Source organism: Kogia breviceps, chromosome 8 (assembly GCF_026419965.1).
Source record: "Kogia breviceps isolate mKogBre1 chromosome 8, mKogBre1 haplotype 1, whole genome shotgun sequence".
Lineage (NCBI taxonomy): Eukaryota > Metazoa > Chordata > Mammalia > Artiodactyla > Physeteridae > Kogia > Kogia breviceps.
Window position 1 is genome coordinate 55,207,048 of NC_081317.1, and position 19,967 is coordinate 55,227,014.

The 19,967-nt window shown below is 37.4% G+C and overlaps 1 protein-coding gene across 6 annotated transcripts in view; it reads right to left on the bottom strand.

Annotated features, from left to right (window-relative positions):
• Positions 1–19,967, bottom strand: part of ADAMTSL1 (ADAMTS like 1) — a 1,019,582-nt gene that overhangs the window by 346,044 nt on the left and 653,571 nt on the right. For all 6 annotated transcript variants that reach the window (XM_067041438.1, XM_067041439.1, XM_059072941.2 and 3 more), the window contains one exon: positions 14,879–15,115. In XM_067041438.1, coding sequence (XP_066897539.1) covers positions 14,879–15,115 — 237 coding nt within the window. The remainder of the gene's footprint in view (positions 1–14,878; positions 15,116–19,967) is intronic.

The following is a 19,967-nucleotide window of genomic DNA, read 5'->3' on the forward strand; positions in this document are numbered from 1 at the left end:
GCGTTTCAAACATCCGTAAAAATATTTCTGTGGACTGAAAAAAAAAACCACGTGGATGAAGAGACTCAGCTCCTCTGGCCTGGTGGGACCTTGCCCTGGTGGGACCTTGCACCTTCTAAGCCTTCATCCCCTCAGTACTGCCATGTATGCCTGTCCCTGGGCCCACCTTGGGGATGGGAAAGTCAGGTGCCAGGAGAGCTGCACCCGCTTCACCATTGAGTGTGTCTTTGCCTAACTAACCAAAGTATATCCTTTACCCGAGCAAAGGGTATCCTTGCTATTCCTATTCAAAAGAAGAAAAAGAAAAAGTAAAAACCTTTTATCTCCAGCTCAGGTCACGTAAAATCAAGAGTGGAAATGGCTGCACAGACATTATATTGTGCTGCTCAATAAAAGACTGTTGCCTGGATGGACGGATCAAGAAATTAACCATCTTCCTGCCAATCAACAGTGATACTGAGGTTTCTGCTGTAGAAGCTGAGAGTCATCCAATGGGAGGAGTTCCTCCCCGACCAGGGGAATCCCAGAGGACACAGAGGTCAAGAAGAGTTGAGAACTTGGGGAAACAAAACACTGGCTACGTTCTTTCATTTTAATGTGACTCTCGCCACTTTTTCCCAAGCTTCCCTACCCCTCTCCCCTTCCTCTGAAATATGTTTGTTTTTTTAAAAAATCACCCATAATTCGGCTGGCAAAGAATCTAAACTGGTATGCAAGTGCAACTGTAAACTGAAGTGCTCATGAGACTAGCCAGCCACCAGCTCCTGGCCACTGAGTGGTTGCTCCAGCTTGCAGGTGCCGTGGGGTTGCAGTTGGCATTTCTGCAGGAATGAACGTGGTGTGCGTTAAGTTTTTTAGAATGTTTATTGTTGGCAAAGTTTTCCACTTGTATTTTCTTTTATAGCACAACTAGTTTTAAGTGAATGGAATGTCCTGTGACAATTTGGCCATACAGGAGGAAAATTTAGCTTAGGGAGTGAAATGCACTTAGTAATGGTGAAAAAGACTAACAAAATGAATAAATAATCCAAATCAAAAGAAAATACTTTAAACTCTAAAGGTTCTTGAAAAACACACAAATGAAAAGCGTTTTCACATAATACAAATTAAAGAGCACTGGATTTGGAGCCGGAAGACTTAGGTTTGAGTCTTCTTGGCTGTGTTATTTGCTAGTTGGGAGACCTTGGGTAAGTCACATGCTACGTGCTCCGATGTTCTGTGTCTTCAGAATTACAATGAGGAGCCTCAGTTGGTGATCTCCAAGGTCCTTTTCAAAGCCATTGTTTCATGATTAGCTTTACAAAGAGATTCAACATATCTCCTGAGGCCTCTGAATTTGTCTTGGTCTCTGTGTGCTATTAACCACACAGATAAGTTCTTGCCTTTCTCTCTAGACTTCGCAGATTCTTAAGTGTTCTCTTGGATCACAGGTAGTTAGCCCACAGCAATAACACTTTGTTCCTTCTTGATTTGAATTCCTCAGGGGCAGTCCAAATGAAGAGGCAATAGAAAGGACAGGGGGCATTTATTACACTGATTTTAGGTGCCTGGGTGGATTTTCCTGATGCTGGCAAGAGGCCCTTCCTAGGAATGTTCCAAGAGAGTCTCTGGCAACCATGAGTGTGATAAAATTTGGGTAAAGTTATGTTTATGACTCAAAATTTGGAAGGTGCCTGATGCTTTAAATTGTTTTTATTAAGGCTTTTGACAATTAAAGTAGCTACAACATAAAAAAAAAAATTATCCCTTTACCTAACTTGATATTGCCTTCAAATATGCCAATCAGCCAAAGGATAATTACTTACCAATTGCCTTTCATATTCGGATTTAATTTTTAACATTAAAAATAATTATATGAAGTGTCTTAAGATACCCAATTTCAAAAAGGCTTCCCCAATTCTACTTTGAAAGAAATTTAAAACATTTCTTTTAAACTTAAGGCAAAGTTTCAAATCTTTCAAATTTCTGATATACTTAAACCTTGCATTTCAAGTTTTGGGGAAGTCCAGCATTTTATGGCCCAAACGTTGATAACCATATTAATTACGGTGAGAGCTGGAGTAATTAAAATTATGTCTAAAGATCATCTAATTTACCCATGGAATATCCTGCAGAAGTAAACAATCTCCAGAGCCATTTTCTAATATACAGTTGGGAAAGAAACTACATCACACTGGAATCCTGATTGATATTTATGGCCTTTGGAAACTTAGCATTTTGTGAGTTTAATCCCAGGAAGGACCTAATGGTTTCAGTAGTGAGAGTTCATCCAGAGAATCTGGTTGATATACTAAGCAAACCAACAGATATCTTGATGGAGAAAGTTCTGGGTAGATCTGAGCCATCTCCTAAGCCGTGGTAAATAAAGAGGAGATTGCAGGAGGCCTCAGATTCTAAATTACTTCTAGCCTAGTATCATTAAACAAAAAAGGTGAAACACATAAATGGACTTTGTTTCACAGCCTGAAGGAAAAGAGAACAAGGCCCGAATAAATTAAAAGATAAAAAGGGCATTTAGGATGAATAATTTACATGATTTAGAGACGATGTATTTATCAAAAGACAAAAATAGTCAACAGAGAGATTTATTGATTCATTGATCATTCCATGCAAGAGTCTTAAGTTGAGTAACTCAATATAAAGAAACTAAAGATGAGTAAGTAGAATAAAGTCTCTGCCAGTAAGGAGGTCTCAATCTAATGGGCTAGCTGATTAGGAAAATAAATATAAGACAAAGGAAACAAGATGAAAAACGGGTGCAAGAGATAGGAAGGAATATCAGTTCCTCTGTGGAGTCTCACTGAAGGCCTATGAATGTTAGGGAGGAGGGTGACTTGAGACACAAAACCTTCCTACCTGCCCAGAACTGAATTACAGTGCTCCTTCTAAACGCTCCTCCTACCTGATCCCATTGCATCCTGGACGTCCAGCTGCATACCTAGTGTTTAGCATAATGCATAGCATTAGTAAGTGCTCGATAAATATTTACTGAATAAATGAATCAACAGTACTTAATCTCTCTAAGCATCATTTCCCTCCACTATAAAAATGGTTAAAACATAACCACGTGTTGGTTCACGTGAGGATTAAAGGGGATAACATGTTAAATGCTAACACAGCACAGTGTATGGCAGACTGCCAGTGCTCAATAAAAATTAGCTCATTATTATTACTAATATTAGGTATCATTACCTCTATTTTTGATGAGAAATTGAGGCTTAATTAACCTACTGAATTAGCCCATGATCACACAGAGAGGAAATTTGGAAGTCAGACTTCAAACTTGGATCTGCCCCAGTCCCAAACTGAAGCTCTTCCTCCCATCTCATGCTGCTGCTGATTATCGTTATTTGGGTTTAAGCCACATCACCCACAGACTGGGAGCTTCTTGAAGACAGGGATGATGACATGTACTTTCATATCCCCAGACAGACTAACTCCATACCACATGGCGGTACTATTTCAAAAACTGAATTTATCTGGATCTCAAACGTAAAATGGAATGATTCAACTGCAAGATGTCAAATTCCCTTTTCAGTTTCAAAACTGTCTTCTCTGAAGTCACTCAATGAATGAAGTACCAGAGTTAATCTATAGTGTAGCTAAATGCATAATGCTTTATTGAGAATTTACTAAAGATCTTCTCAAATCCAAACTTATTCCGCGCATCCCCCCAAAGTTGAAAGATGTTCAACTTCCGGCCTGATATCACTATCCATTCATTTTAACATATTAACGATGTGTTGGTTTCCAAATGAGTTTTAATGTGTAGAAATACTTACGGTTCTAAATGACTTCTTGCAACCATAATAAATGAAGGGGACACCCACTTAGACTAATGGGTTAGTCATATTAACTGTGTCAAAGAGTGAGATCAGGTCACTCACAGCTAACACAACCTTTAGATTGAGTGTACAGACCTTTGAATCTTTACACTACATTTTAAAAACACCTTTTTTTTGAGATATAATTCACATACCCTAAAATTCACCCATTCAAAGTGTAGAATTCAATGGTTTTAATATGTTCACAGAATTGTGAAGACATCACCAAAATCTGTTTAGCATGTTTTCATCACTCCCAAAAGAAACCCCGTGCCCGTCAGCAGTCACCCTCCCACCCCATTCTACTCCAAGCCCCAGCTCTAGGCGACCACTAATTCACTTTTTGTTTCTACAGATTTGCCTATCCTGGACATTTTATATAAATGGAATTATAGAATATGTAACCTTTTGTGACTGGATTATCTCACTTAGCATAATGTTTTGCAGGTTCATTTATGTTATAGCATGTATCAGTATTTCATTCGTTTTTATTGTGGAATAATATTCCATAGTATGATTAGACCACATTTCATTTATCCATTCATTAGTTGATCCACTTTTGGGTTGTTTCTGCTTTTTGGCTATTATGAATACTGCTGGTATAAACATTTGAGTACGGTTTTTTGGTGGACATATGCTTTCATTTCTCTTAGGTATATACCTAGGAGTGGAATTGCTGGTTCACATGGTAACTCTATGTTTAACATTTTGAGGAACTGCCAGGCTGTCTTCCAAAGCAGCTGCACCATTCTGCAACAAGAGTCAAGAGTCATACCCACACAAAAAGAACGGCTAGTTGGTGTGAATGTTGTGGTAATTCTCATGGAATCTTCTCATAGGTAATAAGGTGATTCTCCAAAGTTAGAGACAGTAAATGAGGGAAAAATTGGGCACTATTTTTTCTTTAGCTACTAAAACTGAGGCTATGGACTCCTTGAGGGGAGGGTTTGAGTCCTATTCACTGCTACATACCCCAGCGGATAGCCTAATGCCCGATAGTAAGCATTAAATATTAACTGAATGAATAAATAGCTTCAAAAAGGTACTGTGTGGTAAGGGATATACTTTGCTCAAGGAGAGGTCTGGCCTTTGCCCTTGGCTCCTGGGAGGCAATTTCTAAACTCTTGTCACTGACCAGTAAGAGTATCTTTCCTTGTCTGGGGCCTTGGGCCATGCCAGAGAGTCCAGGATAACAATGTGATTTAGGATGAGGGCTTTGGGCCTCATGGTATCAGCTCAACTTCTGGAGGAGCTAGAGACGAAGGTTAGCCATGCAGGTGCTCAACCAAGTCTATGTGATGAAGCCTCAATAAAAACTGTGGATACCAAGGCTTGGGTGAGTTTTCCTGGTTGGAAGTAGTCCGTACATATTGTCACACACTATTGCTGGGAGAAGTAGGTGCCATCCACATCACTCTTCCAGGAGAGGACAATTGGAAGGTCTGCACTTGAACTCTTCTGGACCCTGCTGTATGCACCTCTTTCTTTGGATGATTTTAATCAGTATCCTTTTGCTGTAATAAACTGTAACTGAGTACAACAGTACAGCTCAGCTTTCAGTGAGTTCTGTGTGCCCTAGAGAATTATCAAACCTAAGAGTAGTCTTGAGGAGCCCTGAACTTGAAGTTAGTATAAGAAGTGAGGGTAATCTGGGGAAATCCAAACTTTGTAGTTACTAACAGTACTGAAACAATATTAAAGATAATTTGGTAAAATTTAGCATATTCATTATTTCTACCAACAAGTGTCCCCAAAACTCATTCATGAGACAAAGCATCATAGGATGAATCAAGAAAGCTGCCAGAACTTGGTGGAACTTTCATTTAATAGAACACAGAATTCCGAGGTCAGAGTTCCCTGACTCAGCTACATATACTCATACCCCTATTAACAAAGATGTGTGCTTACAGATACTCTGCTTCATTATTAAAATATCTTCTCAGAGGAAAGGTGACATATAATAGAAATAATAGGATTTGAATTGTAGCTTTGCCTTTTTCTAGTTGTATGATCTTCTATGAGCCTAAATCTCCTCATTTATAAGATGGAAATAATAAAGATATTTCCCAAAATTGGTACAAGAAGCACACGGTGATATGCATGGTGCACTTTGCAAACTATACAGCACGAAAAATAAAAACATTTGAAAGTTTTTTCTAAATTAGATTCACACTGCCTTCATCTACTTCACTGAATCTCTTTAGGAAAACAAAATCCATGATTTTGTCTTTCCCAGTGCACACTGAATTTCAAAGGAAAAATTAAATAGATATAACTTTCAAAAAGTTTTTCTGTGAAAGTTATAGAAAGAAGCGTTTATGTATCTGTGTGTTTGTGTGTGTGATGTATGTTAAACAATAAAACTGTAAAAGTGCTTATTTAAAAAACAACAAAAGAGCACAAAAAATAAAGTTATTATAAAATTTTAAAAAAGAAGGGTTTCTGTCCCGCAAATTGAATATCAAGATGAAAAACATTCTCATATGGCAAAGAAATCCTTTCCATGAGTAGAGATGATACATGAATAAATAAAGGACCCAACTGGGGTGGCAGGAAGGAGATAGTTAATGAATGAATGAATGAATGAATCCCTATGGAGTGTCACTTTCTCTATCTCTTAGCTATTCAAATAGAGACGATACCTTAAGGAACTACAGTCATTTGACTTCAGTTTTTCCTAAAAGTGACAAACGCTTAAGTTGACTTGTCAACTAACTAGAATGTGATCACAGAAAAGGTTAACCTGACAAATTTTTAATCATACATAAACAGGACAGTGACCGTACCAACTTGATGGAATCACACCATTCACTTAAGAAGACGTAAGAGGGAGGAAGCAAGGATATGAATTCACTGAGTGATAATCACATGGCAGACAGTGTGCTATACATACAGTATCTCCTCATCCCTCGTACTGCCCCAAATCAATGCCTGGCCCTTCTCTTATGTTCTATACCTCAGTGAGCAGCAGCAACATGCTTTGTTCAAACTAGAAACCACAGCATTGTCTTCAACTCTCAAGTTTTCTCTCCTATTATATTTCACCAGTCACCAAGTCCAGGGACTCTATCTCCTGATCTGTTTTGAAATCTCCCCTTTTATTTCCACTACCAATTTTGGGTCCTTTCTAATCCATTGCCCTCAATGCAGATAGAGCACTCTTCCTAAAATACATGTCTCACTTTACCTTGCATCTGCTTGAATTACTTCACTGGCACTCTTTGTCTCTCAATATTACAAACCCCAAGCTTCTTAACATAGCTTATCTAGCTCCTCATGACACAGTTCCTGACAACCTCTCTAGTCCTTTATTTCTTCACTTTCCTTCTTCAATTCTAGGCGCAAGTTAGGTCTTTCCAGCTATCTCTTCCTCTGAGCATTTCTTGATTCCATGTTTGGTCAAATATTCCTTCTACTTATGACAGTCTAAATTTCTCCCACTCTGGCTCCTACGAACTATTCAAAATTATATGTATATATATACATGTATGTATGTTTGTATATGCATATATGAATATGTTTGTACTATGTACAAATAAATTAGGATGTGTGCTATTGTGGGTTGCAGTGTGTCCCCCAAAAAAGATATGTTGAAGTTATAACCCCTAGTGCCTGTGAGTGTGATCTTATTTGGAAATAGATCTTTGCAGATATAATCAAGTTAAGATGAGGTCATACTTGGGCTTCCCTGGTGGCACAGTAGTTAAGAATCTGCCTGCCAATGCAGGGGACACGAGCATTGGCAGGCAGATTCGAGCCCTGGTTTGGGAAGATCCCACGTGCCACGGTGCAACTAAGCCTATGCACCACAACTACTGACCCTGTGCTCTAGAGCCCGTGAGCCACAACTACTGAGCCCGCATGCCACAACTACTGAAGCCCGTGCTCCTAGAGCCTGTGCTCTGCAACAAGAGAAGCCACCACAATGAGAAGCCCACGCACCATGATGAAGAGTAGCTCCTGCTCGACGCAACTAAAGAAAGCCTGTGTGTAGCAATGAAGATCCAATGCAGCCAAAAATAAATAATTTTTTTTTTAAAAAGATGAGGCCATACTCAATTACAACTGGCCAGAAGCCAATATCACTGGTGTCCTTATAAGAAGAGAAAACAGAGACGTTGGGAGAAAAATGCCATGTAAAGACAGAGACATACACAGAAGAGGCAAAGAGAGATTATACTCAGAGCCTCAGAGGAAGCATCACTCTCATGATACATTGATTTTGGACTTTTAGCCTCTAGAATTGTGGGAGAATAAATTTCTCTTGTTTCAAGCCACCCAGTAAAGAAAGTTACCAGGTAAAGAAATTTGGGCTTTCTTTATCCTGATGGTGATAGAATGCAACTGAAATGATTCAGGCAGACAAGAAATGAAGTCAGATTTGTATTTTAGAAAGGAAACTCCTGTTTTCACTGTAAACTCCTGTTCACAGTTAGGCGAATACAGTATAGGAGTAATAGTATACTTTCCTTTACACTTGGCTCATCTCCCCTTAGAGTGTCAGTTCAGGGACGGCAGGGACTGTGTTTTTTTCCTGCCCATTCATGTATTTCCAGGATCTAGCACACTGCTAATTCTTAAGTAAATATTTATTAAACAAACAAACAAACTGAATTTTTCACAATAGCCCTACAAAGGTACCATTCCTGAGGGATGATATTTAACTCTGTAAACTCAGTACCCATCAGATTATTGGGAGAACAGATAAACAATGTTCAGAAACTAAGTAATTTGTTAAAATTCAACTAGTAGGCAGTAAAGCAGTTCATTTCATCTTTACTGTGTCACACAAAGGGGAGAAAAAGGAAGATGATGCATTAAATCTCCGAAGCAACGCCATGCTTCCATGTGGAATTAGATTACAAAACACAGAGGGAAAAACAGCCAAGTCCATGTTTCTGACATCACTACCTTTAGAATACCTGGTAGATATTTGATAGTAGTGACTTAGGTCACAGACAGAGATGGAAAAATAAGCATTCTATTCAATTCATTTCAAGTTACTCACCATAGGAATTATTAAAAACGTAAAGAACATCTTTGTTAGAGCTCTGGTTCATTTTAGTGTCACCACAGTATAAACCTCAAAACTCCATGATCCAATTTATTGCTTATTTCTTTGTTGTATTATTCATTTCACAGCAACATTATATAAGTCGTTACTGGAAAGGAATTCACCTTTTCCTTTTCGAAACGCCTTGTTTTCTGACACAGCACTACACAGTACTATAAATATGCAGATTCATTAAAAAAGAGCTGGCTTATAATTGCACTTTGTCTTTTGATGTATGTATGTTAGGTAACAACTGATGAATTTCATTAATTATGAAAATAAAACACACTTTCCTGTATTTGACTTCAAAATAACCTCAAAATTATTTTTAACAGCAGCACATGTTCTATCTGTAAATTTATGCTACTCTTTTTTAATATTTAAAACAGAAACAGGCTTTGTGCTTTATAACAAATATAAATGGGGTAATTTGGATAATGAAAATAAATGAATAACAGCAGCACTAATAGAGCTGATCCTATTTGCAATGGCTCATTAACTCTGTACAGGACGCAATTCACTGCCCTGGATGGGAGTTGATAATGGTGCAGCATGGAGCTATTAGCAAAGAACAGTGCAATAGGAAATTAACAGAAGGTCTGTTCATTCGCTGGGAAGTCAGGATCCCCTTTAGCATGTATAACCACTTTAAACCATGCATTCGCAAAGGCCATAAAGAGGGAAAAGTCAAAGAAATAATTTGAGTACTACTGCTACCACAAGCTACTACTGATCAAGCTCACAGTAAGCACTTCAAATGCAGTTGATCACTTAACCCTCACGGCAATCCTATCAGGTAGCTCCAGATATTATCCTCATTTTGCAGATAAGGAAACTGAGCCTCAAGAACTTGCTCAAAGTCATACATTAATGAGTGGTGGAGCTTAGATTCAAACCCGGGCATTATGACTCCAGAGCATTCGCTCTTAACTCTTCATGGATGACAAACTGCCTTCCTGGCTCTGCTTTCTCCCTAACTTCATCTAGTCTAGAAAGATAATGAGCAAATAAAAATCCCAGTGTTTCTCAGTCTGAGATGTAAGGTGGGGAAACACATCAACACAACTACGCCTTGGGGACAATGCTCAGATTCTAGTGGGGATGTCAAGGGGAGGATGTGGTATGAAAAAGACATTCACTAAACCTATTGTCTCCATGTGTAAATGACAGAATTAAAGCTGGACAAGGTTTTGGCCTGTGGGAGAGGCTGAAGAAATAACCCAGGGGGCATAGTTAAAAAATGCTGATAAACAGTGACATTCTCTGACCTCTAGTCTGCCGTTAACTAGCTGGAAGATCCTGGGAAAATCGCATAACCTAGCACAGCAGTATTTCTCAGGGCTGGACTAGATGATCTCAAAGGTATTGCTTTCACTCTTAGTAACAATTTCTGTGCTCTGGAGAAAGAAAGAAAAATAAGTACAGGGTAGTAACTTTCTCATAAGGCAAACGATATTCAATTTAAAGGTTTGTCCTTCACTCCTTCATTCTGAAATCAGGTTCTTATTGCTTTCTTGCTATTAAAACTTCATTTACGAAAGGATGGTGAAAGTACAGGATAGAAGGTCTCCTTTTCTTTTTGAATGTTCTTAGCAGAATAAGAAGTAGGTTACTTTATCTCATTTTATAAATTTTTTTCAATTGTTACAGGGTTATGAAGTTCCACACAGGGAACCACTACATTGATATCTTTTGCAATTCAAAATGTTCAGGGTACTCTACTTTTCCACAGCACTTGACAGTTTATTAAGCATTTCACATGAATTATCTCACTTGGTGCTCTGCAGTCTTCGAGATAATCTTATTTTGCAGAGTAAAAATAGAATTTAGGAAGGGTAAGCAACTTGATCAAGATGACACAGATCATTAAAGAAAATCCAGATTGTAATCTGTATCTTGTGACTTTAAATGCTATCTGCTCACTAATCAGGCGAGTGGTTCATAAATCTGGCCAAACACTAGGGTCATAGGAAAAGTGTTTTAAAAACATCAAATGGATAAACCTGAATTTCTGGAGGATGGGTCTAAGAGTCGTATCTTTTAAGAGCTCTCCAAGGGATTCTGGAGGGCAGTCAAGTTTGGGGACCAGTACTCAACATCACACTGCTTCTGTCCATCTAGCCTCAGCAAGAAGAATAGGGGCTTTGGAGTCAGGGCTGCATACTTCTGAGCGAGTCCTATAATATACCTGAGCCTCAGTCCTTCATCTGTAAAATGAGGATAATGCCACCTAATATGCAGAGTTGTAAATATTTTAAAAAATATACGTAAAGTGCCTAGATATGGTAGTTACTAAAAAATGGAGGATATTTTATTATTATGATTACTACTACTATTACAGTGAATATACTGCCTAATATGATGCCTAATATTACTGAATAAGGTATCTCTTATAAGCAGCAATGATTCTAGAATTTTCCTGAAGCAAATTCACTACAAATACAGATAACCCCCTCATATACAACTTTGGAACTGTCTGCAGGTCCCAGTTCCATCCTCTGTGAAATAGTTATATTTGTAAATTGCTAAGGTATCTTTGGATTCTAAAAGTCAAAGTCTCCATAATTTTATTTAAGAGTTAAAGCCTCAGATGGTTTTGAGGAAGTGGATTTTAGTTGAGTATTAAACAGGCATAACTGAAATAACTGGTACATAAAAATGACAAATCTCTTAGTTACGCTGCCATTTTCTATCAAGGTAAGACTATGTCCAAAGCTAGACATTTGCTTCTCTACAGTTTATAATTTATATCTCTCTAGCGTCAAAAATATTTGAAGCAGCTTACCAACAAAAAGTGATAATAACACAACAATGAAGCCAGTAAAAGAGTTGAGAATTCCTCCAAAATGGGGTAGAAATGGAAGAGAAGGGAAAATGGGGCAGAGGAGATGACTTTTTTCAGGAAGTCAGGAGAAGCTCTTTATAAGAACTGTACATTTAAGTTAGCATTAAGATTTTTGACAGTGTTTTTAAGATTATGAACATATGACTTCTTAATGTTTCTTACCAAAGACCACAAATGCTAATCACCGATATACAGATGCAACCTAAATAAAGGAACTTTTTTCTAAGTAGGATGGAATTTACGTATGTCCACTCTTTCAAGGTAGCAGTGATTGCTTTTCTTTTGCTGACTAACCTCACTCTTGTTCTTCTGAAAAATTATATACTGCATTTAAGTATTCCATCATTATTCCTCTATCATTTTTTTGTGGATAAGAAAACTTTTTAAATTGTTTTGATAATGTCAAACTTATTATTGGCAAAGCCAAGTAAATCTTTAAGATTGTTATCCATTTGGGAAAACTTCTATCATATTCCTCTCTCACCTTGCTGTCTTTCTGTTCCTTCCCTCCTTTTTAAAAAGTCAAGTAGTTTTTTTGTTTGTTTGTTTTTGGTTTTTTTTGGTGGTACGCAGGCTTCTCACTGTTGTGGCCCCTCCCGTTGCGGAGCACAGGCTCCGGACGCGCAGGCTCAGCGGCCATGGCTCACGGGCCCAGCCGCTCCGCGGCATGTGGGATCCTCCCGGACCAGGGCACGAACCTGCATCCCCTGCATCGGCAGGCGGGCTCTCAACCACTGCGCCACCAGGGAAGCCCTCAAGTAGTTTTTAATCATAAAAAAAGGCCATTATGGTAATGGTAGCAAGGATCTAAAAATGATATCACTTACAAATTCATATTAAGTGGTAGTTTTTGATTCCCTGAGCATGATTAATTTGATTTCTTTTTTTTTTTTTTTAACAACTATCCCCCTGCTCTGGTTATAGTCCAAATGAAAACTCCTTGGTTTTAGACAGCGTTTCCTTTCTGTTCCCGCTGTCACTGGCCTGGTCCAAGGTTCATGCTTCTCCTCACCTTGGCTGCTCTAAGAGCCTCCTTTTCAGCTGGTCTCTTTGCCTCCAGGGTCCTGTAAGTGGTCCTAGCTCCACTTCAAGCATCCTGTAACTGCAGCTATATTCATCTTTCTAAAGCAGAGCTAGGGTTATGTCTATTCTCCACTAAAACTCTTTCTTGGCCACCCACTGCGGATCATGGTCTTGTCTGCCATTTTCAAGACACCATGATTTTTCTCCCCAAATACCTCTCTCTCTCCTTGCTGAGTACCTGGGGGGTATCCTGCTCTCTGTCCAAACTACTTGTTAGAATCTAAATGCAATCTGAACTCTTCCATCCCTTTACCTTACTATTGCCTCTAACAAGACAAATAAATGAAGAAAAGAATAATAACTAATAACAATTTCTATGTACATCACCATTCTATTCAGATATTCTCTAATTTAATTTTCTCTAATTTTCTCTAATTTATTTGTCCCCACATCTAACAGGTCACACTTATAAGAATCTAAGTTGAGGAGGCATGATTATTCTTGCTTGAGTTGCCAAGGTACGTGAAGCCAGCTGGCGGGGTTAGTCTAGGAAAAAAAGAGGCCACACTGAATTCGCATGCTGCAGAAACAAATGAAACCTAATTTGTTGGCCAATCTTGTTTATTTTGGTTCATTCATCAGTATAATCTAGTACCCATGACTTTTGACTAGATAACAGAGAACCTGAAATTTAATCTCATTTCTTCCATGACCAACCATATAACTTTCAGAAAATCACACAACTTTTCTGGTCCCTGTTTTTTTCTCATTTACAAAACGGAAATCTGTCTTTCTTTGTTCAAACACTACACATACATAAGAAATTATTATTATGTTTATATGCCATTCCCTACAACATAGTCCCTTTATTTGCTTTACAATTCTCTGTCATTCCCATAGCTTTTGTAGATTCCATGATTACATCTCAACACCACAGAGAGTTCTAGAACAGGAAGCAAATACCAAGTATCACAAATGATTCAAATATACTGCTTTTTAGGATGTTGATTAAATCACCTCTTAGGCCTTTCCTAGTTTTAAAATAGTAAAATATTTACAGATATGTAAACATCACTCCATCCTCCTATCTAAGAAGTGCTTGGAATTGTCACAATTTATTTGTCTCATGATTCTAGACCTCATGAAGGTTTAGTATGTCTGTCTCTCTCTCATCTACACAGAACCTTGTAGGATGTCTCATACCTCTTGCAGTCATTCACACTACAGCTATTCCTTTTACATCTGAAAATAGATTTAGCTTTTAAATAAACATGTGAATTTGAAACAAACAACAAATTACTGAAACACATTTTAAGTTTATTCTTTTATGGCTAGTTGTGATATCAGAAATTCTGAAGAGAGAAAAATTTCAACAAGATTCTCAAATTGTCTACTATGTGCAATTTAAAAGTATAATGGTCAAGTATAGCACACAGGAAACTGTAGCAACTGCTTGCTCCAAAAACTAGGCTGGTCATCCTAATCCAAAGCATAGGCTTTGAAATCAAGATGGCAAACATATTAACTCTCCCTCACCTTACTAACTCCCCACCTGAAGTAGACATCGAAAAACTGATACCAGAAATCAAATCTCTTTGCTCTCCCTGTTAAAGATTTACCTGGCTGAATTCGACCTAGTTGACACTGCCATGCTTTTTCCTACAATTTGTCTAAATTTTCAGCATAACTGTAGTCATGATAGAGAAGCAACAAGTTCTCGTACAGTGTACGTGGAGATTTTAGAGCCAATCTCACCTGAGCGATTCTGAAGCTCTAAGTAAACGAAAGTTGATGCCTCTGAATACAGATACACACATACACCCCCCCCCACATTATTTCAGGGACAACCAAGGTAGAGGTAATTTCAGAGTCTAGTACAAAAGTGATACACAATATTGAAGAATTTTGGTTCTTCTGTATTGAAGTGAGACTCAAAGGAAAGAAGAAACTCTAGTCCACTTTTCCTTAACATACAGCTCTTGTAGTTTTAACTGAAGCTGAACCTCAATTTTCAAATGGGTCATCATTTGTAAACTCTAGAAAAAGTAACACTGATTCAGATAGCAGGACTACACAAAAGCTACTGACACAAAACCCTCTGGAAAAATAGAATGAAAAGAAGCCAACACTTACTTGGCACAAACCACTGATGCACATATCCAAAGATTCTGTGTAGCAGCGAGTCCCATCTAAGACTTTAGGTGCAAGTTCAACAACTAGGGCTGTTCCTTTGGCCTGGCACTTGAGGGAACATGGGTTGTCGGGGTCGTTCGACACAGGAAGCCATTCATAAAACTGGCCATGGTGCTTGACGTCATTATGAGCTGAGCACTGCTGCGCTCGGAAATCACCTGCTTCTGGTGGACAGTCCTGGAGAAGAAAAAGAGGGAAGGGAATAGCACAGGTTAGGAGAGCAGCCTCAAACAGAAAACTAGGCAGCTATGTGCTCCAGGTCTTAGGAAACAAAGCAAATGTTCTGTCATTACAGATGGACCCTCCCATAGCATCTGAAAGGTTATATGATTATTTGGCCCTCAGAAGGTAGAGGTTTGAGAAAAGTCATCACCTTGAAATACATTTTCTGATAGAAGTGAAATGGGAAAGAAACCAGCTTGAAATAGAACTGACGGATACTAGTTGGGAAAGTAACCACCTTGAAATATATTTTCTCAAAGATGTTTATTTGTCCATGGATTCCCTCCACATTGTAATATCATTTTTGTTTCCTTGTAATTTAAGTAGAACTGAGTATAGTCACAGGGTTAGTTAAAAGTATCACTGTCATTTTCAGTTCTGATACCAAAAGCTATGACAAAATGTTATTTTAGCAACTAGGAGCAAAAAGTTATGATGATTTTGTTCAAAAATTTTTTGTGGGGTTGTTTGTGAGTTTTTTCTAAAACAGTATACTTAGGCCACACAGTATCCAGAATTAAACATGGAGACCAAAATAGAGAAAACAGCATTTACTCCTGAATTTCTTTAGCTTCAGGCAGCATGACTGAATGTTTTGGACTTCCTCCTCAGATCGGAGTTGGATGCAATATGGTGGGTTTCTATGGGCCGACGTTTCCTTGTGTTTAGAACAGAGGCAATGATAATACTCAGCTCTCAAGGTCATAGTGAGAATTTCATGAGCTTTTGTTGGCCAAATACTGGCACAAGGAAGACAGTACATGGTAGCTATTACTGTGATTATGTAATGAAGCCACTGAAGAGAAAGTGTTGTTGGAGAATTAGGAAAGTCTCTGAATTTGAAATCACACTGGCTGAGACCAGCAGAAAACAAGAATGTTTTACATGTATATTTTATAAATGGAATTTTAAAATGTAAAACCATAACTAACCATGGCTATTATCTAATAAATGATAAACTTTAGTGAAAACAATTATGATTTAATTTTAAAAAGACAAATATCACCTATCCCTTGGAGAAGCTGTTTGATAAGTAGGTCTATTTTATTGTACATGCATTCAGATTAGGATTTATTATTGAAGATTGTAGAATATCCATCTACAAGGATGGATATTAATGACAGGGAAGCCTTTCAGTAAAATTTTTTATCTTAATGAATTTTCATGTGGCCTTTTAGCAGTTCCTGATTGCTACATTATCACTTTTAAGAGTTCTCTTTTACAAGGTTTCTTCCTCTGAAAATCTATTTACATTTAAATAAACATTGTGAGAATAACATAATGCTATTTTATAAAATGAAATCCTGACTCTTTCCTCAAATTTCAGTGTTACTATTAAGTAGCACATAAGGCTTTAATATTTCAGAAAGCATTAATTCTTCCTAGGCAAAACAATTACTTATTTCAGTTGAAATTAAACTAGCTCAGAATACAATATAAATTCTGAAAGGCATTTTATTGTTAGTATCATATATGTTCTCAGAGTGAATAAAATGTAGTACTAAAGGAAAAGAATAAATTTTATTTATTCTTTAAATAAATAAAGTATACATGAGTACCCAACAAGGCTTAAGTGATTTTGAAGACTGTCTGAAAAAAATTTAAATATCATTAAACTAGTCAATAAATGTGTTACACTTTGTTGTGATAGTTAGTTGTTTGTTGTAAGAAATAAAACAAAACTCACAATCTGCAAACCTATGCTATAAATCACAAAACACGTAAATTGTATAATGCAACACAAACTATCTGAACTCACATGTTTTAACCCCATCTCCTTTTAGACGATGTGTTCCAAGATAAGAACACAAACAAATTTAACATTAATTATTCATGAACTTATGTTCCAAAGGCAAGACCACAACTTGCCCAGCTTACAAATTACTACCATTCTCCAACGAGACCTCATTTACTAGCTTCTGTCCTGAAATAACCCTGTGATTAACTACAGCCCCAAACTCTGCAAGTCTTCTTCCCTAAATTCCCCCATCTGAGAAACTACAGACTGTCAAGGTGCTTCTTCCCCTGTTTAGCAAGTTTAATAAAACGAGCTTTCTATGATTAACATGTTTCCCTGGTGGCTGCTGCATGGGGGCTTCCACAGTTGAACTGATAGTTTCATTAATAATTTTTAAATAAAGTATTTTCAGTTGCATAATCCCTGTCGTTCCAAGAGTCAGCTGATTACTCAGTTGTACAGAAGAAATACTGAAGTGGACTCAATAAAGCAGCATACTGAGCAAACTGTTTAGAATGGTCCTAAACTTCCCTCATAATTACTTTTACCTTTTTTTTCTATAAATAAAAATGAATCAGCTATAAGGGAATTTCAGGGTCAGGTTGAAACACCTCTGCATTAAGTAAGAAGGATAATATATAATTAAGAAACCTTTAAGTATGAACCTGAGATACTTTTCTGCATTTATCCAATTGCAAGAAAGGAGTGTCAATTACATTTTAAAATTGATGTTACATCATCTTAGTACAGACGTAAAACTCCTACAGAATCTCTTTTGAGTCCCCTCTGTTCAACAAAATGTGTTGAGTCTTCCCACCTTTACTAAAATAAATAAGACTGAGTCAGTCAAAAGTAAAATTACTAAAAAGTGAAGTTAAACTATTAAGACTTTTTGGTTTTCTTTTCAGTGACAAAAAGTAGACATATTTAAACACATCACAGAGAATCAACAGGCAAACACATGTTCCTGTTTGCCATTCACCTATATCTACTAGCTCTGAGAACACCTGCTATAGGTTTTATAAACGTTCACAACGAGAGAAATGTCTCTGAGAATAATAATGCTTGCGAACACCTTTACTCATTTTTATCACTATGGTCTTTCCTCCTGCCCCTACTTCTGTAGGGGTGGAATATATATTTTGCTAAATTGAGAATGCACTTAAAACCTGGAGTTCAGAGTTGGAAACTGAACTTGAACCTTCTTAATGTTTGAGTTTATTTGTACTTGGCAAAATGCAACTTCCTGTTTTAAGAAAAAGGACTTAAGAGGGCTTATAAAACAGGTTCAGAAAGCTTCTTGGACATCAAATCGCTCTTACAAAATAACATTTTCATGATTTAAGTGTAAATGAATCAGAAACATATGAATCAAATTTCCCTTGAAATACACGTTTAAAAATTAAGGGAAGATGGATTTGGCAAACGCTTCTTTTGTTGAACCCAAAACATCTCAAGCATAGTTCAAGACACTCACTGAACTCCTGATGCATCTGGAATCACCCAGCTGAAGGAATGGAAACTCAAGCAAAATCATCATAGTTTCTTGTCCCACAAGTATCACAATAATAATTACAATAACTCTTACTTGTATAGAAATTCATCATGCACAAAGTTTTTACTTTTGAATTATAATTTGATGCATGAAACCACTATAGTTCTTGATCCTCCTAAAAGTTAGATTTAGAAACTGATGACCTAACTGCTTTGAAAAATATTTAACATCCTATCCTGGGCATCATCTCTGAAATATCTCATAGGTACTAATGATGAAGACAAATAAAATTGCTGAAAATTCTCATAGCTATTTGAACTAAACACATCCCCCACCAAGAACCTGGCAAAAAAAAAATGGAGTGGGAAAGATGCTCTCTGGACTCAAGACCCCCAGCTTTCAGCCAGAAACACTGTCCAGTAGAAACAGAGCAAGAGAGAGCAAAGGAATGCATTTGTTGGCCTTCTGTCTATTTCCAACTAACTGTAATGCCTGACGACTGACAACTCTCTGTCAGGCTACTGAGCTAGGGTTTCCTCTCTCTGAAAAAAAAATATTTTATTTAACATAGTCAGATGATCCCATGAATTACTGCATTTAGCCATTTAATACAATATAATACTTTTTCTCTCCAATTTTAAAGCACTCAATCCTAACCGTGTCAGAGTTTTCTTCTTTAAAAGCACAAAAATAAAAGCTGACCTTTAATGTACTCCCATTATAATTCATAAAGTCCGTGGAGTTCTGCCATAAATGAATCCAATTCAAAACATTTTCTGGTTAATTAACTAGCCAGTGGGAAAGATAAGATGGATCCCAGATGTCCCCGGATGATGACAGGTGGATCAGGTTACATTGTGGGACAAAAGAGGGTCAAGCTTCCCAGAGTTTACTCACTGGGTGAAATGTAGATTATAATCTCAGCAGCGAAGGGTGGTAGCATCAGAAAGGCTTTTAAAATGGTTCTGAAAAAATATAGATTCAGGGTCAGGAGAAACATAACTTTTTCTCTTTGTAAAGATGACATTTTCCTCCTTGAGGGATACCCTTCTGACCTACCTCTATCCTTAAATATTCAGTGGTTGGCCTTTTCTCCTAATTTTGCTGTTTCATTGAAATTAGTATATGAGTGCCATGGTAGAGATGCCATATTCTGATTCTTTAGTTTTATTTATAAAGTCATTATTAATACCTGATAGTATCAAGAAAATACTGGAAATTATATTTAGGTGAGCACTTGAACTGTAGTAACTGAAGAAATCTATCCTTCACACTGCATTTCCCTATCTCATAACTGTTCCTCCAAATTCCGTGTCTCCCCTCCATCCTGTCCTAATCACTCACCCTCCATAAAAATTACTGTGCAAGAAAACAAAATTATAATTGCTTAATAAGGTGTCTATTCTATCCTCCAGAAAGTTGAGATTGCTACTCCATGATGAAAACATATGTGGAAATTTATCAGCTACTTGATGACTTTAGAAAATTTTATTAGTGCTAAGTTTTACCCTCAGAATATTAGGAACCCTCAATGGTCTGACGGTAAAATGGAAAAAGATTACCATAAAAGATTC